At 43.2% G+C, this 20,072-nt stretch overlaps 1 protein-coding gene across 6 annotated transcripts; it reads right to left on the minus strand.

Annotated features, from left to right (window-relative positions):
• Positions 1-1,813: 1,813 nt before the first annotated feature.
• LOC100121258 lies at positions 1,814-19,001 on the minus strand. Of its 6 annotated transcripts, XM_031926233.1 has the most exons (5): positions 18,872-19,001; positions 18,165-18,233; positions 7,952-8,365; positions 3,046-3,330; positions 1,814-2,410 (listed from the first exon to the last, which is right to left on the minus strand). In XM_031926233.1, exons 3-5 carry the CDS (start codon positions 8,363-8,365, stop codon positions 2,324-2,326), a joined length of 786 nt encoding a protein of 261 aa, XP_031782093.1. In that variant the 5' UTR covers positions 18,165-18,233; positions 18,872-19,001; the 3' UTR covers positions 1,814-2,323. The 6 variants fall into 6 exon arrangements, with proteins under 6 accessions (XP_031782093.1, XP_031782095.1, XP_031782092.1 ...); XM_031926235.2 differs by lacking the exon at positions 18,165-18,233 and having other exon boundaries at positions 18,872-18,992; XM_031926232.2 differs by lacking the exons at positions 18,165-18,233; positions 18,872-19,001 and adding an exon at positions 17,800-18,112.
• Positions 19,002-20,072: the final 1,071 nt, after the last annotated feature.

A 20,072-nucleotide genomic window follows, 5' to 3' on the forward strand; every position in this document is an offset into this window, starting at 1 on the left:
GCTCGGAGGTGTTTTGAAACTTTCTTCACACATCTGCGTTTAACAAACGCGCATTTTCTCTTACTGGCATGGGGATTCTTTAAAAATTGCCGAGTTTTGTGAAAAATAATTGTTGGAAAAATTAGACAAGCATTTCGTTGCAACACTGACTAGGTTCGCGCCGTAACGTATGTCACCGCTGACTTTTAAGTCCAACAAGTTAAATACTTTACGATCCACACTTCTGCAGCTCGTAATTATATTTTTCGAATAAATATAAGCTACGTACTAATGTTATTTCAGAAGTAGCATTTTTACGCCACGCTTTTACGACTCACTTATCCGTTTCCAAGATTACTCGCGATCTGTGGGAAAATTTACCTGTCGATACCTAATTCGTAACTCAGTGCCTGCACGCATTTCATTTGGAACTCGCAAACTCCAATTTTTTTTATTAACTGCAAGATTTTGCAAGAGTCGAAATTCATTAACCTCATTCATCTTCAGCCTCTTTCGTAACCAGCGGTCAAAACCACAGTACCTCCTACGCGTCCAGCGTTGCCCCGAAAATCATCAATATCCTGCAGTCCATAACCCTGATTTATTATTGCAAGCAGCGCCGAAAAACACAGCGCCATTAAACCAACGGACGAGCCTCGCGAAGTAAGAGCTACCGGGACAGCCCGGATTCTTCTTGTATGCGCAACTCGACGAGTGGGTGGGCCCCGACTGAATAAAACATGAGGCTTCGCGAATTTTTTTCTCTCGCACTCTCAATGAAATTGAGACGTTTCGGCGCGTACGCTCTAGGCTGTTGTTTTTTTATCGCGATCGGCAACTCGATCGACCTGCTTCGCGAGCTAAATTCATAAACAGGTGCGGGTGATGCAATATCTCGCGGACGAGGAGCAGATGAAATTTTAATGCGATTTTAAACTTCCTAGCCTTTCTCGCCTATGCATTGGTAAGTCCCAGAGCTTATCAGATGCTGCGAGCGAGCTGCTTTTCTTCGGTGAGAGTCGAATGCATCAGCGTACTTTTACCCTGGAGCATTTGGGAGACGGCATATTTATTAGATGGTTCGATGATTTTTAGGGGGAGAGAATTAGAGTTTTGCAAACTTTTTATGAATTTCAAATTATTTTTGCGAAAGCACTGCTAATGCAAAATTCAACGTGACTACGTAGGATAAAAAGATCGTAGAACCTCGCCTCGTCTTTCTTTTCGATATCATCAATCACGATCGGTCGGCAGAAGAAAGTCTTGCGCAATAGTACGATTTTCTGTCAATTTGTAATGCGTCGCTCTACATGGAAAGTTATTCGATGGGACATGAGTGGACGCCTGGGGACGATCGTATGTGGTACGATTTCTTTTTCTCCATTTCGAGCCGATATCAACGACTCATCGGTACTCTACGTTCGAGTGTCCGGAAGACAAATTGTTGATTGAAATCGTCGTAATTTATGATTCGACTTCTACTATTATCCATTTCGATGACCCGAACCATTAATTACTTTGCCAGCTTTTCACGGCGAGTCATCCCGGTCGTGAAAATGGCATTACAAGGGTAAAATTGTTTTTTTATCACCTCCAAACATACCGAAGTAAACTTTTAATCCGTGAGCTTTGACGTCAGAACAATAAACAAGTTATAAATTTCTTTTTAATAATACGACCGAGCACGGCAAACCTGTTTCGTGTTTAACATACGCTTGCACGCCTGCATGCGCGCGTCCAATAAATCTTTATTCGCTCGATGCATTATCGTCATGGAAAAGTTGGGATTCTCGTACCTGCAGCCTCGATATTCGCGTACAGAACAAACAGCTCGTAAAATAAAATGCTTTTTTATTCAGCTAAAACATTTCACCGCAATTTTCTTACAAACAATATACATATAATATCATAACGTTCCTTCGTATTATCGTATCACGCTTCCACTGGTAACGTTCCTTCGACAAAAAAAGCTCAACTCCGCTTACAACTAAACTCACGGTAAATTACGTGCCTTATATTTACATATTTTCGTACACCGCGAAGCGTCGCATTTAACACACAGAGCTAATCCTCGTGAGTATACACAGAGAGAGAGATAGAGAAGACAATGGGAACGTAAAACGTCTTAATGGCATCGCGACGCAGCACGACATAAATACAAACAAAATGTTATACACAGAGTAGCCGAGATTTTGATACACAGCTTTGCGCCGCGGCTTTATAAAGTCTTTGGCAATGAGGCACGAAGATGCGAATATTCCGAATTCATGCGGCTGTTATGCGAGTACTCCGACGACTTTCACGGGTATCAGCGTCGAACAAAGTAGAGGCTGAATAGAGGCGTTCAGTAGGCGTCCGGGTTGTCCTGGAGGTAGAAGCCTATTTGCTTGCCGAGATCTTGCCTGAACTCCTGCACGTTCTTCTCCGATTGCTGCAAACAGAAAATGCACTTTAGTTAGGTCTCTTGATCGTTATTGGAATAAGTGATGATTATTAGCTTCGCTTCTTCGTAGAAATATTTCACGGTATTATGCTCTTATCGGATAGAAAGTTCAGAATTGGCTATGCAGGTATATTCGAGCGATTTATTAAAACGGCGTTTTAGCGTCTAATTGAGCGGCTAAAAAATTTGTTAATCCAAGTAGATCGCTTACTTCACGTACTACGGCGATGTTCACTTTGCGCAACATAACCCGTACACAGGCGGGAATTTAAATAACGATGAGTTTACACTCAGAACGCAGACGAGGTGGCCGCTGTTTATTTTCGTTTAAGCGAAAAGCAATTTTGAGGTTGAGCTTGCGTAATAATCTCGCTCAAAATGGCTTTTCGCAAACTCGCGCGAGCGCAGGATGAAATTAATCAAGGAAACGCTTGCGTTGCCGGGGATTCTCTCCGGACTATATTAGGCGCACGGACGGAATAAAAGTGTTCGTCTGCTGGAGCAATTTCTATCCGAAACGAGAACGCGCACCTCATTACTCGCTTCTTTCCGAAATACTTCATAATCTGCGCGGAGGCATTTTATTTGGTCGGCTGCTTTGAAGAAAAATGCGTCATACTAACATTAAGCGCATCCCGCCACTCGATGTTGAACAGCCTGACGAGTCCCTTGACATTGCGTCTGATGAGGCTCTGCAGCAGGGGTCTGGTCAGCATGAACGGCGCCTCGGTGGTGGTCGTCGGAGCCGGGGTCGTCGTGGTTCCGTTGACAGCCGTCAAGCTCGACGTCTTGTTCGCCTGTGGCTTCTTTGTCGGCAAGGGTTTCTTCGACGGTTTACGCTCAGGCGGTACAGCCTCGTTGATGATAGTGCCTATCTGCTGGATGGCCGAGCGCGTGTCGTTGAAAGTCTGCGGGAGAAGGAAGCGCGAGGCGCGTATTATTGTTTTGGTCCCAGTGCAGTGTTTTGCTCGTTAAGAGAGCAGGTTATTTTGGGAAAAGGCTGCGCGAATATTCCGGTGAGAGGGATAAGTATCGGGTGATGAAAGCGAGATACGCTTATTCGGCTCAGGTGTGGTTGGCCGTGAAATGCTTTCGAGAGTTGTATTGTGAGTGTTATTTGGTTTTTCGGTGGGTTGTCAAGTTCAGGATTGTTGTTAAGTCGTTCTGTATTCTATAACTCAGTTGTAACTCCACAGGCGATAGCCGAACCTTTTTCCAGCTTTCGACAAGCTGAATCAGCAGAATTTAGAAACACGAAATCGCAGTAGGCCATCTGATTCACAATAACGGCCTATCCTCTCCCTTTTCCTATGAAATAACAGAAAATATCGCCGCCTACATCACGGCGTCTCTCTCAAGTGCTCCAGTTGCACGCGCGACTCACTCGAGCGAACAACAAAGGCGAAAACGCCGAGTGAGTTATGAAACCCGCATTGTCATAGTGTAATACCGCTTGGCTTCGCTATGTACACACTGTGGGCGCGCAAGATTCATTGAGACGACTACTTTGGCTTCCATTATTACCTCATAGAAGCCATCATCGGGGCTGATGATGTTATTTTTACAGTGTTCGAGGTCAACGGAAGCAAAGAGCCATGGAAGAGCAGCGCAAAAAGTAAAGGTGAGAAAAGAAGGCGCGCAATCCGTTATAATTAACGATGTAAGCGGGTCAAGTCGCGCGGCGACGACATCGAATGGGAATCTCGAACGAGAGCTCGCTGATGTGCGATGCGAAGAAGATAGAGTGCGGTGGCCTTACGCGTGCTGTATTATACGAGTGTATGCGAGCGTGAAGCGAAGGATGGATGTCCTGAGAGCAGGCAACCCGCCGTACGCGTAGGTTGGACGGATTAGCTCGGCTTAGGCGCTTAGATGACTGGCGGTCGGTCTGAGAGGCATTGAATGAACTTCGAAATAAGCTTCGAGTCAATTTAAAATTCATTATTTACGATATTCACTCGATCGCTGAATGCCCATGTTTGCCAAAGTTAATTAAAGGTTCCGAACCTTTGCCGTACTTTATGACCGTATTATTTAATGCGAGGCATAAACAACTTTCATCCGAGCGTCATTACACTCATATTTATACGCGAATGACGAAATGTCAAAGTGCAGTTGCATAGTTGCTGGAGAAACAAAAAACAGATTACGCGGGACCTTGCTCCATGAACTTATACGAATTATTTCAGTGAGACGCATAATGAAGGTCGTTTACAAAAGTTACGGATCGAGGTATTCTTTTTATTTCGCTCCCTTATTGTTATTACCACGATATCTCTTCTGCAAGAATAAAAATAACAGCTTTATAAGCAATTAGCGACAATTTATGAAAGCCCAGAAGCATAGCAGCTTCGAATTAATGATCGAACTGCGGCGGCGTTTCGAAAGGAACTCGCCGCGAGAGATTCAAACAATTAATTGTACTCGGACAAAAAGCGATGACATCCAGAAGCGAAATCGAATGACGCACAGGTCGTCTTTTTTTCTTCTCCTTCGCCGAAAGGAGAGCGCGAGCTTGCAATTTTTTCGCCGTTCCGGCATCTCGATCATTTATGCGGCTCGCTTTCGTTATCATCGTCTTAACGGCGTGTTGCTATAACTTAACGAAGGCGTGAGCTTGTACCGAAATTAACCGGATTACTTGTTACATTACTCGCGCGGTGAGAAATCCCGATTTCGTGGGATTCCGGTATTCGCTTTCTTTTGCTAACAACTTTATCGGATCGAATAATTACGTACTTTGTCAATTTGTTAACTTATCGTCGATTAAATTTCCCTGGTAATTTATCAAGGAGCTCGATGATAACGCGACCTTTTATATAATCCGTCTGATCAGTTCTGGCATTATCTACTTATCACGCTTTTACTCGATAGGTAAACAAATAAATCATTGCAAGTTTCGAATTGCTATTGAAACACACCGTTCCGAATTATGACGTTACCAGGGAGCCCGATGTATAAAATTAAACATCGCACAGGCGCCATAAACAAAGCGAAACTCTCAGCCTCGTAAATCGAACCGTAACACCGTCTCGTAACGAACATCCCACGAAAACTCAAAACATTAATAACACAGCCGTAACGCGAGGCGATAATAAAAGCCGGGTACAGCGAAATCGAAATGATGCACATCGCGGTAGCTCCTCCCCAAACATCTCTCTGCCCCATCCTCCGCATGACCCAGAAAGGAGATCTCGAGAGCAGGTTACACACGCGAAGGACACGAGCATCGTCTGCGCGAAAAAAAGAGGAGAACGGGTTTCTCGACTTCCGCTGTCGGGAAGAAGAAACGAAGAGGCACAGCTGCTGAAAAGCGGTTTGTTTACTCTTTCGAATCGATCGTTTCTGATGTGTACACGCCTAAAAGGCGAGAAAAGAACGTTGCGTAAAGATGAGGCTATATCGAAAAATGCTAATGCGTTGATGGAGATGCGTTTTTTATGCCGTTTCAGTTTTTTTGTGAACGGTGAAACTTGGTGGAATACCGACAAAACGCTTGCATTCCAAGGCTGTTCGTTGTTGGACGATGAGCGTGTAGCGAAATTCGCCTTGCCTTATACGTATAGAATCGGTTTGGGTTTTCGAGATCCCACGAGGGCGTTATGTCATTTCAGCGGATATTTTATTGTATAGAGCCTTGTGGTGGATTTTGGATCCTCGAAGATTTCTTTTGAAGAATTTCTCTACGCGTTACTTTCTTGCTGTACTCTGCTTCGTTCGTTATTGAGTATTAGAGTGCACGTAGGAAATTTTACGCGCCATTTCGGATTCGGATAATTGTAAGGAAATCGTCGAAGATTAGGTTTGGTACTGAAATTATCTCGAAATCTTATGAAAGCTGATTAAAGAGCAGTAAAAGTCGATGGGTTTTAACTAGATAATCTAAGAAATTGGCATAGGTACGTGCTTATTAATTATTACTTATGATATGGAGTTACTCGAACCAAGAAAGTGGTAGCTTTCGGAAACCGGTTGCGTAAGTTCATAGCGAAACGCTTGGATTAACGTCTGAGGTGCAACAAATTTTTCAAAATTGATAAAGATTCACGTAATAATACTGTAAAATCATTTTGCTCTCAAGGTGCTTTTGTATTCAATAAGCGCATGAAAGAAAGTACGAAAATTGTAGCCTTTCCGAGAAAATATTTATAACCGCGGTAGCGTGTAACATTTTTCACAAAGAAGATAAAACGCACACGGTCCAGGAATCGACAAGACGCATCACCAAGTAAGGATTGCCCGAAGATTATACCTTTTTTTGCTCGACAGAAAAAACGCGCCGCCGCTGAATTGCCGTGTATTCTGGAAAGCAGCGTCCTTCTTGCCTCAAAATTACTCAACAACTTCGGATGTCGATTATTATGAAAAATTCATGGTATTCGTAAGTTTACAGAAATCAAACACGAAGCGCACTCTTGTAGGAGCAGCAGAAAGTAAATTTATCACTCACCGCGTGAGATCGATGAATTATGAAGTGCAAACTATCGATCGAAAGTCAATACTTCATCCGAATCTATCAGGGATAAATTACACTCTTCAAACGAGTCTATTTCTGGCATTTATATTCTGGAATCGATTTTAAGAATGAAAAATTATACACTGTACCGATTGAGCAATGTTATGCCGTGCTACTTTGCAGAAATAAAAAAAAACGATAATACGTACCCTATTACGTTGCTTAATGGGGTCAGATCTACCGTGCCGTTAACGCGCGTCTAAAACGTCGAGTCGATCACGTCTCGCTCTCGCACCTTTCGAATTTCTCCGAATAGAATCTCAGGCTAAAAATACCTGCGCGGCGAGTCTGTGAATCACCGTCCGCCGTGGATAATCAGATTCGGGCCTCTGGCCTATTACCTCACAGAGTCCACGCATAAATTCACGCTTTTCAGTATTACGTGTGCGTTAAAGAGCCAATCCTTGCGTAACCGCGCAGCGTCTCTCGGAGGCTCCTCCGTCCTAATATAATGTATTCGGAATAATCGTTACCGAATGCTCCTCTCTGGATTTAAATAGTCGAAACGAAAATGCTTTAGGACGTAAATTACCGGATACATTTTTGATTGATCGAAGTACCTTTATGAAGATTTGGTAATATTAGAAAGTTTTTACTTTTCTTTTCGTAATAAAATTTTGATATCAAGCGTATATTTTATTAATATATAAAAAGGATATCCATATTCTTCCGTCGATGTTCGTCATTACTGCAGTCGTCATCGGTCGTCCGTAACTCAGCACAAGTCATTAGTTGTTTGCAGTACACAAAGTTCGTTATTGATCGTTCGTCGTCCAACTTCAGTGTCGCTTTACAGTTTGTCTTTCGTCGTTGATTAGTTGTCGTCGTTTCTCAATAATCGGTTCTTTGTTTATGCGCGTGTCTCCATACAACGTAACAATGGGAGAGGATTATTCATGTCTCTAGGGAATTTATAAACCGCACTTTCCAAGATATAAATCATTGAAAAGTACGGCCAGCTTCCCACGTGAAAATACTTACTTTCTCATCCGTAAATAACGATTCAAACATACCTCGAAGGTGACCCTAGCCAAAGTCCAGAAGAATCCAGGCCTCTGCTTCTTCTGCTGATTCTGTCTCGAGTTTCTCGTCCTCTGCTGTTGCAGCTGCTGCTGTCTCGTTAGTCTAACATGATTTTCCGTGCTCTGCGCGCTTCTCTTCACGAATTTCTTCGGCCTTGGCGCGTAGCTCTCGACGACCCGAGCCTCGACACCGTCCACCTCTTCAGCGCTTGCGAACTCGTGGACAGGCGGCAAAGACTCGTGACCCGAGTTCAGGTCGTCCAGTTCCAGGTACTTCCGGGCACTGCGCTGGTTGCTACTACCGACATCGCTGCTCGAGCTCGAATCGCAGGATGCGAACCCGAGGATTATGGCTGCTACCAGTGTCCACGATAGCGTCACTATCGTCAGTGACTTAAAAATCATCTGCGAAGAAAAAAACGCGTTTTGTGAGTGAGTTTTCTCTTTTCGAGATACAGTTTTTTAACGAAGAACGTATGTGTATACAGGTAACGTGTACAACAATATAAATACCGCTGCGCCCGTTTTAATATCTAATGCAGCAAATTAGAGGCCGGTTAAACAGCTAACCGTATGCTTTCACCTTGCACAATATACACAACGTGCGTTTTCACCGATGCAACGGCCTTGTAAAATCACCACAGCCTATCGAAATAACGATAGGAAGTAAGAAAATATTTTTAGATTTCGTTTGTTTGCAAATATTGCGCCTTATTTGGACTTTTCAGAAGTGTATGTACAGCCTCGTTACTTTTAATTCATATTCAGGTCATCCAACTCGAAACGTGAAAGCGCAGAGTCAAAATGGCAAGCTTAATTAATGTTTTTGACTTATTTCGGACGTCTGCTTTGTCGTGCCGTGCGAGCATCGTTTCACGTTCCATGGATTTTGTCGCGTGAAATTTATGCTTGCGATTACCTTAAAAGAGATGCCCAAGAGAGATAAAGATCTTTCGAGAGCACAGCTTGCTTCGTGAAAAAATTGCCCCGTCAAAAATGTAAAATACTTAACGGTACGCGGTACGATCGTCGAGAGAAAAATTCATAATTTCAATTTCAGGAGCATGCAAAGTATCATCATCGATAAATTTCATCTTCCCGATACCTCTTTTTACATAAGGTTTGCGCAACGCCGTCGAATCCTCGTTTTTAATAAAGAATTTCCCTAGCCCAATTCACGCTCCACCGCATCGCCTCCATAAATCCAGGCCAAGTTATCGTCATTGCGCAAACATTCCCGTTTTTATTTCGTATAGCCACCCATTTCAATATCGCAAATTTCAGCTTCTGCTCAGCGGGGCATCGCATCATCCTCGACGATATTACGAGCACCGGCGTGTGTGCATGTAAGCACACGCTCGCACGCAACGGACCAATAAATACCCACGAGAGCTAAGAAAGTGCAGCGCGAAGATGCGCGACGCCTTGAAAATTGCAGCGAGCGCCTTTCTTCTTCTCACCAGCAGACGCTGCAGCTGATGTGCGCGCTTAAATGGACGTCATAAAAGAAACTTTCCTTTGTGCGTTTCGATTTTCAATTTTTTCCGCGGTGCGACGCGTTTTCACGCGAGATCGCGCAGTGAAATTTGGACTGGTTTTTTGTTTACGGCCGGTTGTGACTGTAACACAAATTATCACGTTGCGGAGGAGAGATGGGCGCGGAGGGAATGATGGATGCTTCGGTTGAGGTTTCTTTTTTTTGCAGTTCGACGAGGTTCGGGCGCAGATTATCTTAATCTGAAGCTACAAGTGCGCTTGATCGTGTCTGAGAAAATTATTTTGGTTATATCATGCGGGCACATCTCGTGAGATTCTTTGATATGATCAGGATTCGCGGACGGCGGCCTTGTTTCCTTTTTTCGTGTGAATGTAATTAAAGGTACCTTTTGGCGTTGATTGCGTTTATTTATACAGTCTTGGTCCATCAAAAATATGTAGCGAAGAAATTAATACGACACGAATAAGCGATCGAAAGTGTACTAACAATTGCAATATCTTCTAAATTGTCTCGGATAAGCTTTTTATAAGGATTGGGTAACATTGGTTTCTCAAGCCTTTATGTAACTTCATTTTAGATTATTGAACTATAGAGAGTTTGCTCAAAGCACTTGAAAGCGAAACGTAAATCTTACATTTGTTTAAAAAACTTAATTCTTTAAATCCCTCAAAAACTTAAATCAACAACGGTATTTACAACAAAATCTAATTTGGTCTATCCAAACTCACAGACTAAAACGCATGTGCACGTAAAAGCCCCTTATTAAATGTGACCGCGGATACACCGGCACGTTTACTCTCACTCTCGTCGACCCGAGTAAAAGTTTTCGGATGTGTAAGCATTCGGCCAACGCTGCGGGAGTGAGCGAGAGAGAAAGCTGTAATCGTTTTAATTATGATAATCGTAAATTCGAGCACTCGTCCAGACGCTGCATTGGTGATTGATTTATAATTGCGCTGAGGCGCCCAAATGAACTTTCCAAGTTCATCAGTCGCCCAAACGAGCGCGTACATTATCCCAAAGTCTTTGTGGGCCATGAGCGATGGACCAGTACGCATTTTTCAAGCGGCATTTCTTTTTGGACCCTGAGACGTAAAGCAGTTGATATATCATAATAGCACGCGAAGTATTTTAATTTGCAACGAGGTCTGCTGGATTGGAAGATGAATATTCAAGAATGCAAAACGAAACAGCTAATTAGAGATATTTTAAATGGGTCTTCGAACAAAGGAGGAGCGTCACTTGGTGCAAAGAATGAAAGTGATTTTCAGTGAGTTGATGTACAAGGACGTAGTATTGGTAAAGTATGTTTTTAAACGGATAAATATAGCAAACAATCGGAGAGTAACGAGTCAATTCACTTTCATAGAGGACATCAAGTGGTGCATTGAATTGATACCCAGACGTCGAATTATTTAGAAGTGTAATACAATCGCATAAAATTGGATGAATAAATGTTGGAATGTTTTTAGCGACGTGAGTAAAAGCAGGTCAATTATAGGTTTTGGAACCAAAGCTGGATTATGCAATTGAATACTTCTCCAGGCATTCGATATAATCCGCAGTCTGCGCTAAATCAATTTTAGCGTACTTTCGTATTTCACTCACATTATCGTAATCTTTTTATGAGAGTTGCGCCAGAATATGTCGAGTAACCATGGAAAACCTCACGCGTTATATAATCATACCGAAAAACTGAAAACGTTTTTTCTCTACTGAATCAAAAAGAAACTTCAAGTCCACACCTTCATTCACTTTCACGACTTTCAAAAATGTAACTTTTTCATTTTCTTATTTGCAACTGTCTTGGTAAAGATATCTTTCTGCATTTCGTTTGAGTAGAAATTGTTGAAACGTTTATGAATAAATTATCATTTTAAACCTGGTGGTACGTTGCTTCGCGAAAAAACTGTGATCTATGGACAGAAGAAAAAGAAGCTATAATTGCGACTCGATGAGCAAGAAAATTCATCTTCAATGTGCAAATGTAGAAAAAAACAGACGTTCTTTAATATCAATATGCTAGGTTTTGCAGGACACACGTAAGAATATTGAATAAAAACTAGTGTAATAAAAAGTCACCAGAAATTTTATGAATCAAAGCTCTTTAATTCCGATCATTGAAAATGCAGATCTATCGACGCACGCTACTAAACAAATAAATCATACCTCAATCTTCCGATAGCTCAAATTCAGAAACCCTCGACTTCGTCCACCGAAAACCACCCGCCGAACGAACCAATTCCAAGCCCGAGAAAACTTTTGAATGCACCTTTGCGGCGCCAAGTTTGATACTACGAAAAATTTTCGTCCCCACATACCGGCGCACCGGCTGTGTCCCGGGGAATTTCGTCTCCTTGATCACGTCATCGCGCGTGCACTGACTGCAAGATCCGCTTCGTACACGAATTTTTCGTCTTGCTTTAACTCTTTACTCCATATACACCGACGACGCCGTGTATACAAAGGTGCGTACGCGAGGATAGTTGCGCAACCTCCAGCTGGTAAAAGCTTGAGGTTTGGAGAGTATCGGCGCCCAATCGTGCGAGTGAAGGTTATAATGATTCATGTAACACACGGCGAAGTGACACATATTCGGCAATTGGATTTTAAATAAAATTTTACTCAGAGACTCTAGTAGTGCAACAGTGCGAGATTATTGTATAAACATTCATACTTGGTTACATATTGATTCATGAACTTGCTGCAAGCCACTGCCCTACGCTATACTGCTGACATTTGCTTTCTAAAGGTAGAGCCACGCGTTATGTAAGCGATTACCAACCGGTGTGACCCGTTTCGAGCGCTCGTTCGATTTTCGCGCCGGTTCGGGAATAAACATTGCGGCGTGCATTAGTTAATTTACAGCGAGTGTTTACGTGCGTGCGCGAACGCACATAAACATTAGGAAATCCGCAACACCGGTCGATGCAAGAACCCGAAGATCGTTAATAAAAAATGCTGCCCAGATTAATTAGAAAGCAGCACCGTTGTACGCGCGGAACTTCCTATTTCCGGAACGCACGTATATGTACAATTTATTTATTTACCGGTCTCGGATTGTATTGGGTATATGCGCCATCGAAGATTTGCGTGCAGTCATACCGCGGTCGGAGAAGAAAACGGATCATTAGTTATCGCGATCATACCGATTTCTCGTGTTTTTACCGGTACAACTTTTTATCTGTGTACGACTGTGCATCTCCCGGAATCATCAGAAGCGGATTATGCATTAGCGATCGATGATCAGGCAAATTCTAGAACTGCGCGCGTGCAAAACTACGAAAATCGGTTGCAACTACACCATGATATTTGGAGGTTAGGATGGATACAATCGAAAGTGAAAATCGTTAACAAGCCAAATTTCTCAAGCCCAGCACCAAATTACAATCTCATCACACCATAAAGACAAAGGATTACGTAAAGCTGATGAGGGTATACCTATATACAAAAGCAGCCAGTCTCTGTTCTCTCTAGAATCCAGCCGGTACCGGCATGTCGCGGTACCGGCGGATTCTTCCTCCTCCTCCTCCTCCTCCTCCTACTTCCTCCCGGTGTTCCTCCATCCGCTTCAGCACACGTGGAGCGTGCGACACTTGAAGACGAAGACTTCGACGGCGAGCCGGAGGACGAATCCCGAGCAGAAGGCGAACATGAGGAAAATGCAGAGGAAGACGCAACGGCCAAAGGCGTAGAGCGTGTTGCCGGTACCGCTCGAGTAGTCTCCCGGGCAGCGGATCATCGATACGACGGCCGACATGTTGTCAGAGTTTAATTCAAAGAATACTGAGTATACACACGCGAATATGCAGCAGCGGCAACGCGTGCAGGAACGAGCGAACGACGACGGTGGAGTAAGGCTGTGCTGCTGCGCTGAGCGGCTGGAGTGTGTGTGGAGGCCGGCGTCGTTGTCGGGCGACTTTCTATGAGCGACTTCCGCGCCAGCCAGCCGCTCGCTCAGGCTTGGGTTTCTATCGATTACGAAAAGCGCGAACGAGAGAGCCTCGGCTATGCGTTTATTAGACGCGCGTTCGCGCGCTCACTTTCGGCGGCAACGGCCGTTGCGATTACCGATTTTTGCTTAGCGGGGGGAGAGATGCGTTGTTCGGCAGCTTGTGAGAGTTTGGGAGAAATGAGGGGGGAGGACGACGCGAATGGAACTTGCTGTGGACAGAGGAGCGGAGGTGATAGCCAAGCGAGAGATGAGGATTAGGTGGGGAGAATGACTTTTTTCGGGAGGAGTGTAAGGAGATCGGTTATGACAGACGACTGCGCGTGGTGGAGTGTGACAGGAGAAGTGGCACATTTAACGTTTTATAACATCGGCTGATGGCTGAGATGTTTTGTAGGAGTCCGAAAGTTATAATTACGTATGCCTCTTAGGCATCGACTTGGAAAGATTGTTGAATCAAACTAAATCTTTTCGCCAGAGATATAAGCAAAAGTGATATCGATTCAATTGAGCCAGTGCATCGATGCACGTGTGTGTATGTTCAATTTTGCTTAGAAATTTCTCATTATTGATTAACCCTAACATTGCAATATTCTGAGGTAAACTTTCACAGATTATTAGATGACAGCAGCTGATGAAAACCAAAGAGCAATAACTGAAATATTTAATTACATAACTGTAGGCAAGGACATCATTGGCGCTGTTGAGGATATGGCGAATCAAATATTTCATCGGATCGAGCCACCGGAATTCAAAACGTATTTTTATAAAATTTCTGGATAGTAAAAACTTTACATAACTCGAGTGAACTATGTTTATAAACTAGGAAAATGAAGACATTTACTGAGACAAATGTTCCCATTTGTCTAGCTCGAATTAGCACACTCACAGTCATTTAGCGTAAAGGATTACGACCGCAATATATTAAGCCGCGTGTGCCTACAACTTCTTTTGTTAATCTCACAATTAACTCGCTCATTACTTATTCTCTCAGGCATTCGAGTACCCCCAGTAATTTCACAAATAAGCCGAAATCCATTCCCTCCATTACCAAATTGAAAAACCGACGCCCCTTTCTCGAACTCCCACGACACAAAGACTAATGGCCTACAAGCCGACGAGCTCGGTTAACGCGTAAATGAATGCTCTCGGCGCATTTCACGTATACGTAGTAGAAACCCCGCAAAATTCAGAGCGTTACCTCGCTCGTTAATTTAATTAAAACGTTACACGGTAACTGATCAGCCTCCGACCAACCGGCCCAAAATAAACGACGAGTGAAGCTCGCAAATTGAACACATGCCACCTCCATCACAGCAGCGTGTGCACAGAATTCAAGATGCACACGATTCCGTGCATCCGCTCTCGCTTTCGCACGCGCCCGAAATTCGCGGCCGTCAATCAATCGCACGATACCGATCTTCTGCGTATGCGATCGAACAAATGAGATGGAGAGTATTGTATTCGATGCGTAGGAGGTACGCGGCTGTGTCCCATAGGCTATTCCGAGTGTTACGCAAGGATTGGAAGAAATTCCCTACGGTGAAATTGGTGAGATGCCGCATTGAGAGGGATCGGCGCAAACGCGAAATTATCGACACGCTCGCGATTTATGGGGAGAGCATTGTTTGTGCATTTTTAAGGATCGGAGAGAAAATTTTCTGAGCTTTGTTCTTCGCAGTTACGTGACTGGGTTTTAAAAAATGTTTCGTCGAAATTCTTAGGATGTCTGAGATGAGTTCTTAGAATCCCGTGTATCGCTAATGATGTCAGTTCAATTGCTTGCAGTGAAATTATTTTGTAAATAATGTTTTCCGTTGGCGAAGCTATCGTTAATTTTATGTGAGAAAGATGTAGATGAAAAAGAAAAGCAGTTTTCTGAAGAACGTAGAGAAAGTTTTTATTGTTATCGTGCACCGTAGATCAGAATATGATGAGTCAATACAAAACAGCTTTGTATCTAATCATGGAAAGTATTTATCTGCTAAGGCCAATAACATCTGTATCAATGAGAGGTATAACATGTAGAACACGTTTTATTCAAATTCGGTAGTAAACTTCGATGGTTGAATGACAAATGAAGCTTGAACTTTTCATGGTCCATCCGCAGACTATGTTCAGTCTCCGGCGAATACAATACAATTTCCTGAATTAAATAACGATTTAATTTGCATAATATGTGGGATTCTTCGCGTCTAATGTACTTTCATGAATGTCAATATCATCGTTAATGATAATAACCTTTTTTGATGCAACTGGTAGGATTGTCACCAAATATGTGCACTTTCTAAAAAATAATACTGCGGTACACTAGGCTATTAAGTGAAAACGCTTGATTTTCTAAAAATAGAAATTCTGCTTGCCATCGCATTGAGTAAATGAAGTGTTTTGTCATTGTAAACACTCGCCTTGAGAAATACAATTTGAACATGAGCTGCACTTACTGATGCGCATTTTTTATGCAAAAGAAATTTCGTTTATGCATGAATCTGACTTGTACCATAGAATATGTTGAAATCAGCGAACGTATTATTGAGTATTTAAGTACCAATTGAGTAGAAGTTTTCTAGGTTATTTAGAATCGAAACAATAATATATCCCACGAGTTGAACACTAACGTCACGTAACTATTATTATATCATTAAATAAGGTAACGATTGAAACTTTTTACCTGTATTATAAGTCATTACGAAATTAACGCACAATAAATAATAAACTTTTAGAATTTTTGGAATAAAGATGCCTGTTATGCACCACATTTCAAAATGTATTATAAATCGACCCATCCCAATGACCAAAATCCCTCTATGCAAAAATCTAAAAACACCTTACGCAACGCGATGGAAATATGACTTAATCCTCGAACCCCAGCATATAACCGGTTACATAAAACTGACCAACCTCCTCTCCAGATCACCTTCCGGTCCAGCGTCGTCGCGGCATCTTCTTATCGCCAGTCACGCCTGCACTATTACCTCGGTTAAGCCAAGCAGTAGCATCAACAAAACAACGACTGTCGCTCTTAGAGTGACAAACTCGCGCACCACGTGAAAACCGACTGCAGCGGCGGTAGAGTCAGTAGCTTATAGCTGATAGTTGGATCAGTTCGCGCACTATACGCACACTTTCACTAGCTCCTCGGATTTCCCGGGGCACGTATTGCATGCGCGCGCTTGTAGTCTCGATTGCCATGACGCAGGCGCTTGCGTGCAGTCGAATAATTGGCCGCAGGATTACGTCGCGTTCATTCGAAAAACCAAAAGAATGTGTATAAAGAAAACGGACTGTGTCCTGAACTGATTCGTCGGAAACGCCCGAGAAGTAAATCCCAGAATTTCGTGAACGCCCGATAATTGAATCCCAAGAAACACTCAAATTACAGCCTCCGGTTCGTTTTATGTTCACTCAGATAAACATTGAGAAAAACACCAACTCCTTACAAAAAAAAAGCCGCGTTCTAGCCTTCTTTTTCTGTAATAATGCTTCTTCAATACATAAGCACGTGATTAAAACAAAAAAATGGCGTTCACCTGTATAGTCATCCAAGAAGCGATTGTGCAAGCAAGCGTGTTCGCGAACAGTTGGATGCTGCTGACTTTCCCGTGCACACTTGTCACCTATCTTATCGACGCACGACAAAAAGCGCCGGCCGTTTAGTATTATTGCAAAATACTCGAGAGGAGCTAAAAGATCGTTATGATTACGTGTCGAGGAGCAAGGAACTCGAAGCGTTAACCTATACGACCTGGAATCGACGAAGATCCTTGTAACACATAGTAAAATATGAATATCTCGTTTGCAAAAACTTTCGCTATCATTATGGAAGTCTGGTTTGTATCGGTGATTACAGGTGAATCATTTTTTTGTATGTACTTACGATGTTAAAAAAACCACACCCAAAGTGAAAATACTCACACCTTTGTTTGCATAATTAATCCCCAAAAAAGCATCAATCGAAAATTCGTACTCCAGAAGGTACAGCATCCGCGCAACATGTGTATTTGCTTCACGGGGCTTCGAAGCGCGCGCACATGCGAGTTTTACATAATGTGCTTCTCTCGAGGCGGGAGACGAGTTTCATAACGCGGCGGGCATAACCGAAGCCGATCAGATGTTATGATTTGCGAGCAATTTTTAATTTTTGCATCTCCTGGTCCTGGTCTTTTGCCTTTTGTTATCTTCATGAGAAAATATGTAAAGCATGTACTTCTATCTTAACTTTATACTTAATATCCTTCTACTTCATAATTCGAAGCAGTTGATTGACGCGTTCGAGCCCAATACCTTTTCATTCCAACACGCTACTGAGCAATTCCACCTCAAGGTCTTTTCTCACTTTCTAAAATGTTATAAACACCCGCGAACCAAGATAAAAATTTTTAGTCTCACCATTGGTGCAGCTCAGTATGTACCCATCAGCACACGCAGTTCCAGTAAAGTATACTCCGTACCCCGGAACACTCAAAACTCCGCACGCGAGTCTTAAAACTTTAACGAGCACGCGAACTCGCTCGATGATTATAATAACTATTCACTTCGCCGAGTTTATCTTTCGGCCACGACATAGCTTTCCACAGCCCCACGTACTACAAGCATCCTCCGCTACAACTGACGGCTAAGCAAAAACCGTTGTCTAAGCCCATACGCGAGCATAGGCGCGTTTCTTCCAAAAGTCGCTGCGCACGCGCGCGGTTCATTGAGAAAGACTTTGAGCGCGCGGTAAGAGTCTTTCAGCAGCGCCGGTCCTAGTTTACCTTGTGACGTCGGCGGAGTCGGGTGCAAGGTCCTGATTCAGCGGCGACTGGCTTGGCCCAGAGAGTGTGCTGTAATGATGATGGTTGCCATTATTATTATTCGCGTGATTCTTGGATTTGGAAAAATTCCAGGGATCGGAGAGTGGAAATTCGGTCGCGCGGTTACGGGAGGCGAGAGTGGCGCGATTTTTGCTTTGCGTTATAGGTATATGCAATTCGCCGTTGCGTAAACGGCGGACGTGCGAATTGTCGAAAACTGATTCATTCGCGCGCCGAATTCGGATCTAGGCCAGTTGTGTATTACTAATCAGTGTATTTCTTGGTATTGAAATTATATTCGTTCAATTTATCGTAATATCATTGTAACAGAAATCAACGCAATGGTCAATGCAATCGTGTTAATTAAATTAATCCGATGCACGAACAATAACAAGGACCACCTGAAGAAACCCCAAAACAACATTCACCGATACCAGAGCCAGCCAAAATAAAACCGGCCTTGTGACCACCCAGTCCATGACCCAGTCCTCTCGATGAAGCTCCCTTATCCACCGAACGATTCCACACACTATCGCTGCATAAATAAACTCGAAAAATAAAAAGATAAAAACACTCGCCGGCCTTTAATTGTTCAAGAAGGACGCGCAAGCCAAAAACCAGTATAGCCGAAAAAACTGGGCCACCATCTCTCCCTGTATCATACTCACGTCTTATCGTCTGAGCTTGCGAAATCCTTGTAGGGTCTCCTCCCTTTCGCGAAAAAAGTCGACCGTCCGGTAGCTCTCTCAGTTGACGAGCGATGAGTGCATCTCGCGACGGCGCTACTATACTAACGTGATGAGCAGAGCTACGAGCCTCGTGGACTCTCGAAACGCAAGCGCCACAAGGTCAGCCACATCTTTTTTCCTCGACTTCGCGTATGTGTGTCTTCTGATTTACGAAACGACGTTCGAGTCTCGGAGGTACGTGTGCCGCACGGGATTGCGAAGGAGAGCGTGTGAGAGAGAGAGAGGAGGTGATGGACGTGCCACGGGTTTTCCATTTTCTTAAGGCTACAACAGGTCGAGACGGGTGAAAGACGAGTGACGATGGGTCACGAGGAGATGGTGATTGAGCTGCAATTATTGTTTCATTCGCTGAAAAAGCTTAGTGGGATTTCATGGTTTTTGGCATAGGAGGATAGAAGGTAGTTTTGTAATCATCCATGTCAAAACGTATGAGTCGTCCTATAATATTGTACTAATATGCCACATTACCGACTTCCATTTATTTTCTCATTTTAATGAGGTGAACTGATCGATATGTGCCAATAACAAGGACTACCGCCTTTCAATAAGCAAGTGTTAGCAGCAAGGACCATTGAAGAACGTAAGGATTGTTTGAAGTACAAGGTTCACGCAAGGGACAACAACAAATTTTATATTTTATTTTTTTTTAGATTGTTAATGCCCCTTGGACTCTAATTTATACAGTGAGGACGCCTACGTTCTTAAGTGCATGTTCTCAAATACCTTGAGAGGTAATATGACTTTAATACGAACTTGATGCAGATACATGTTACAAAGCACGTGTAACACCAAAAAACGAAGAAGCTGTGTAAGTCCGACCGTCCTTTATTTTTTTGGAGCAGCCGTTGTTTTCGACTCGAAAACAGTACGTCGCATAAATATTTATGATACTTTATTCCTCGTACGCCCTGCCACATCCTTGCTTCGATTCTCTCATACAAGTCACATCCGTATGTCACGCGACGTAAACAGCGTCCTCGCAAAATCAACGGCCCGCTGCATTATTTCGCAAGACCATAGTCAAATGCCAGCACGTATACGTACCCGCATGACATAACCACACATCAGAGACTTTTCAAAAGCTCCAATGATTATCTAGAGCCAATCGTACACCATCTCG

This window comes from Nasonia vitripennis, chromosome 3, assembly GCF_009193385.2.
Source record: "Nasonia vitripennis strain AsymCx chromosome 3, Nvit_psr_1.1, whole genome shotgun sequence".
Lineage (NCBI taxonomy): Eukaryota > Metazoa > Arthropoda > Insecta > Hymenoptera > Pteromalidae > Nasonia > Nasonia vitripennis.

Bases quoted from the DNA above. Each gene is read 5' to 3' on its own strand.
- LOC100121258 (XM_016984683.3), bottom strand. From the start codon at position 11,777: ATGTGGGGACGAAAATTTTTCGTAGTATCAAACTTGGCGCCGCAAAGG. The intron at 8,366-11,627 runs GTATGATTTATT...TTTTCTTCGCAG, and splicing joins TGAGCTATCGGAAGATTGAG to ATGATTTTTAAGTCACTGAC. The intron at 3,331-7,951 runs GTATGTTTGAAT...CTTCTCCCGCAG, and splicing joins TGGCTAGGGTCACCTTCGAG to ACTTTCAACGACACGCGCTC.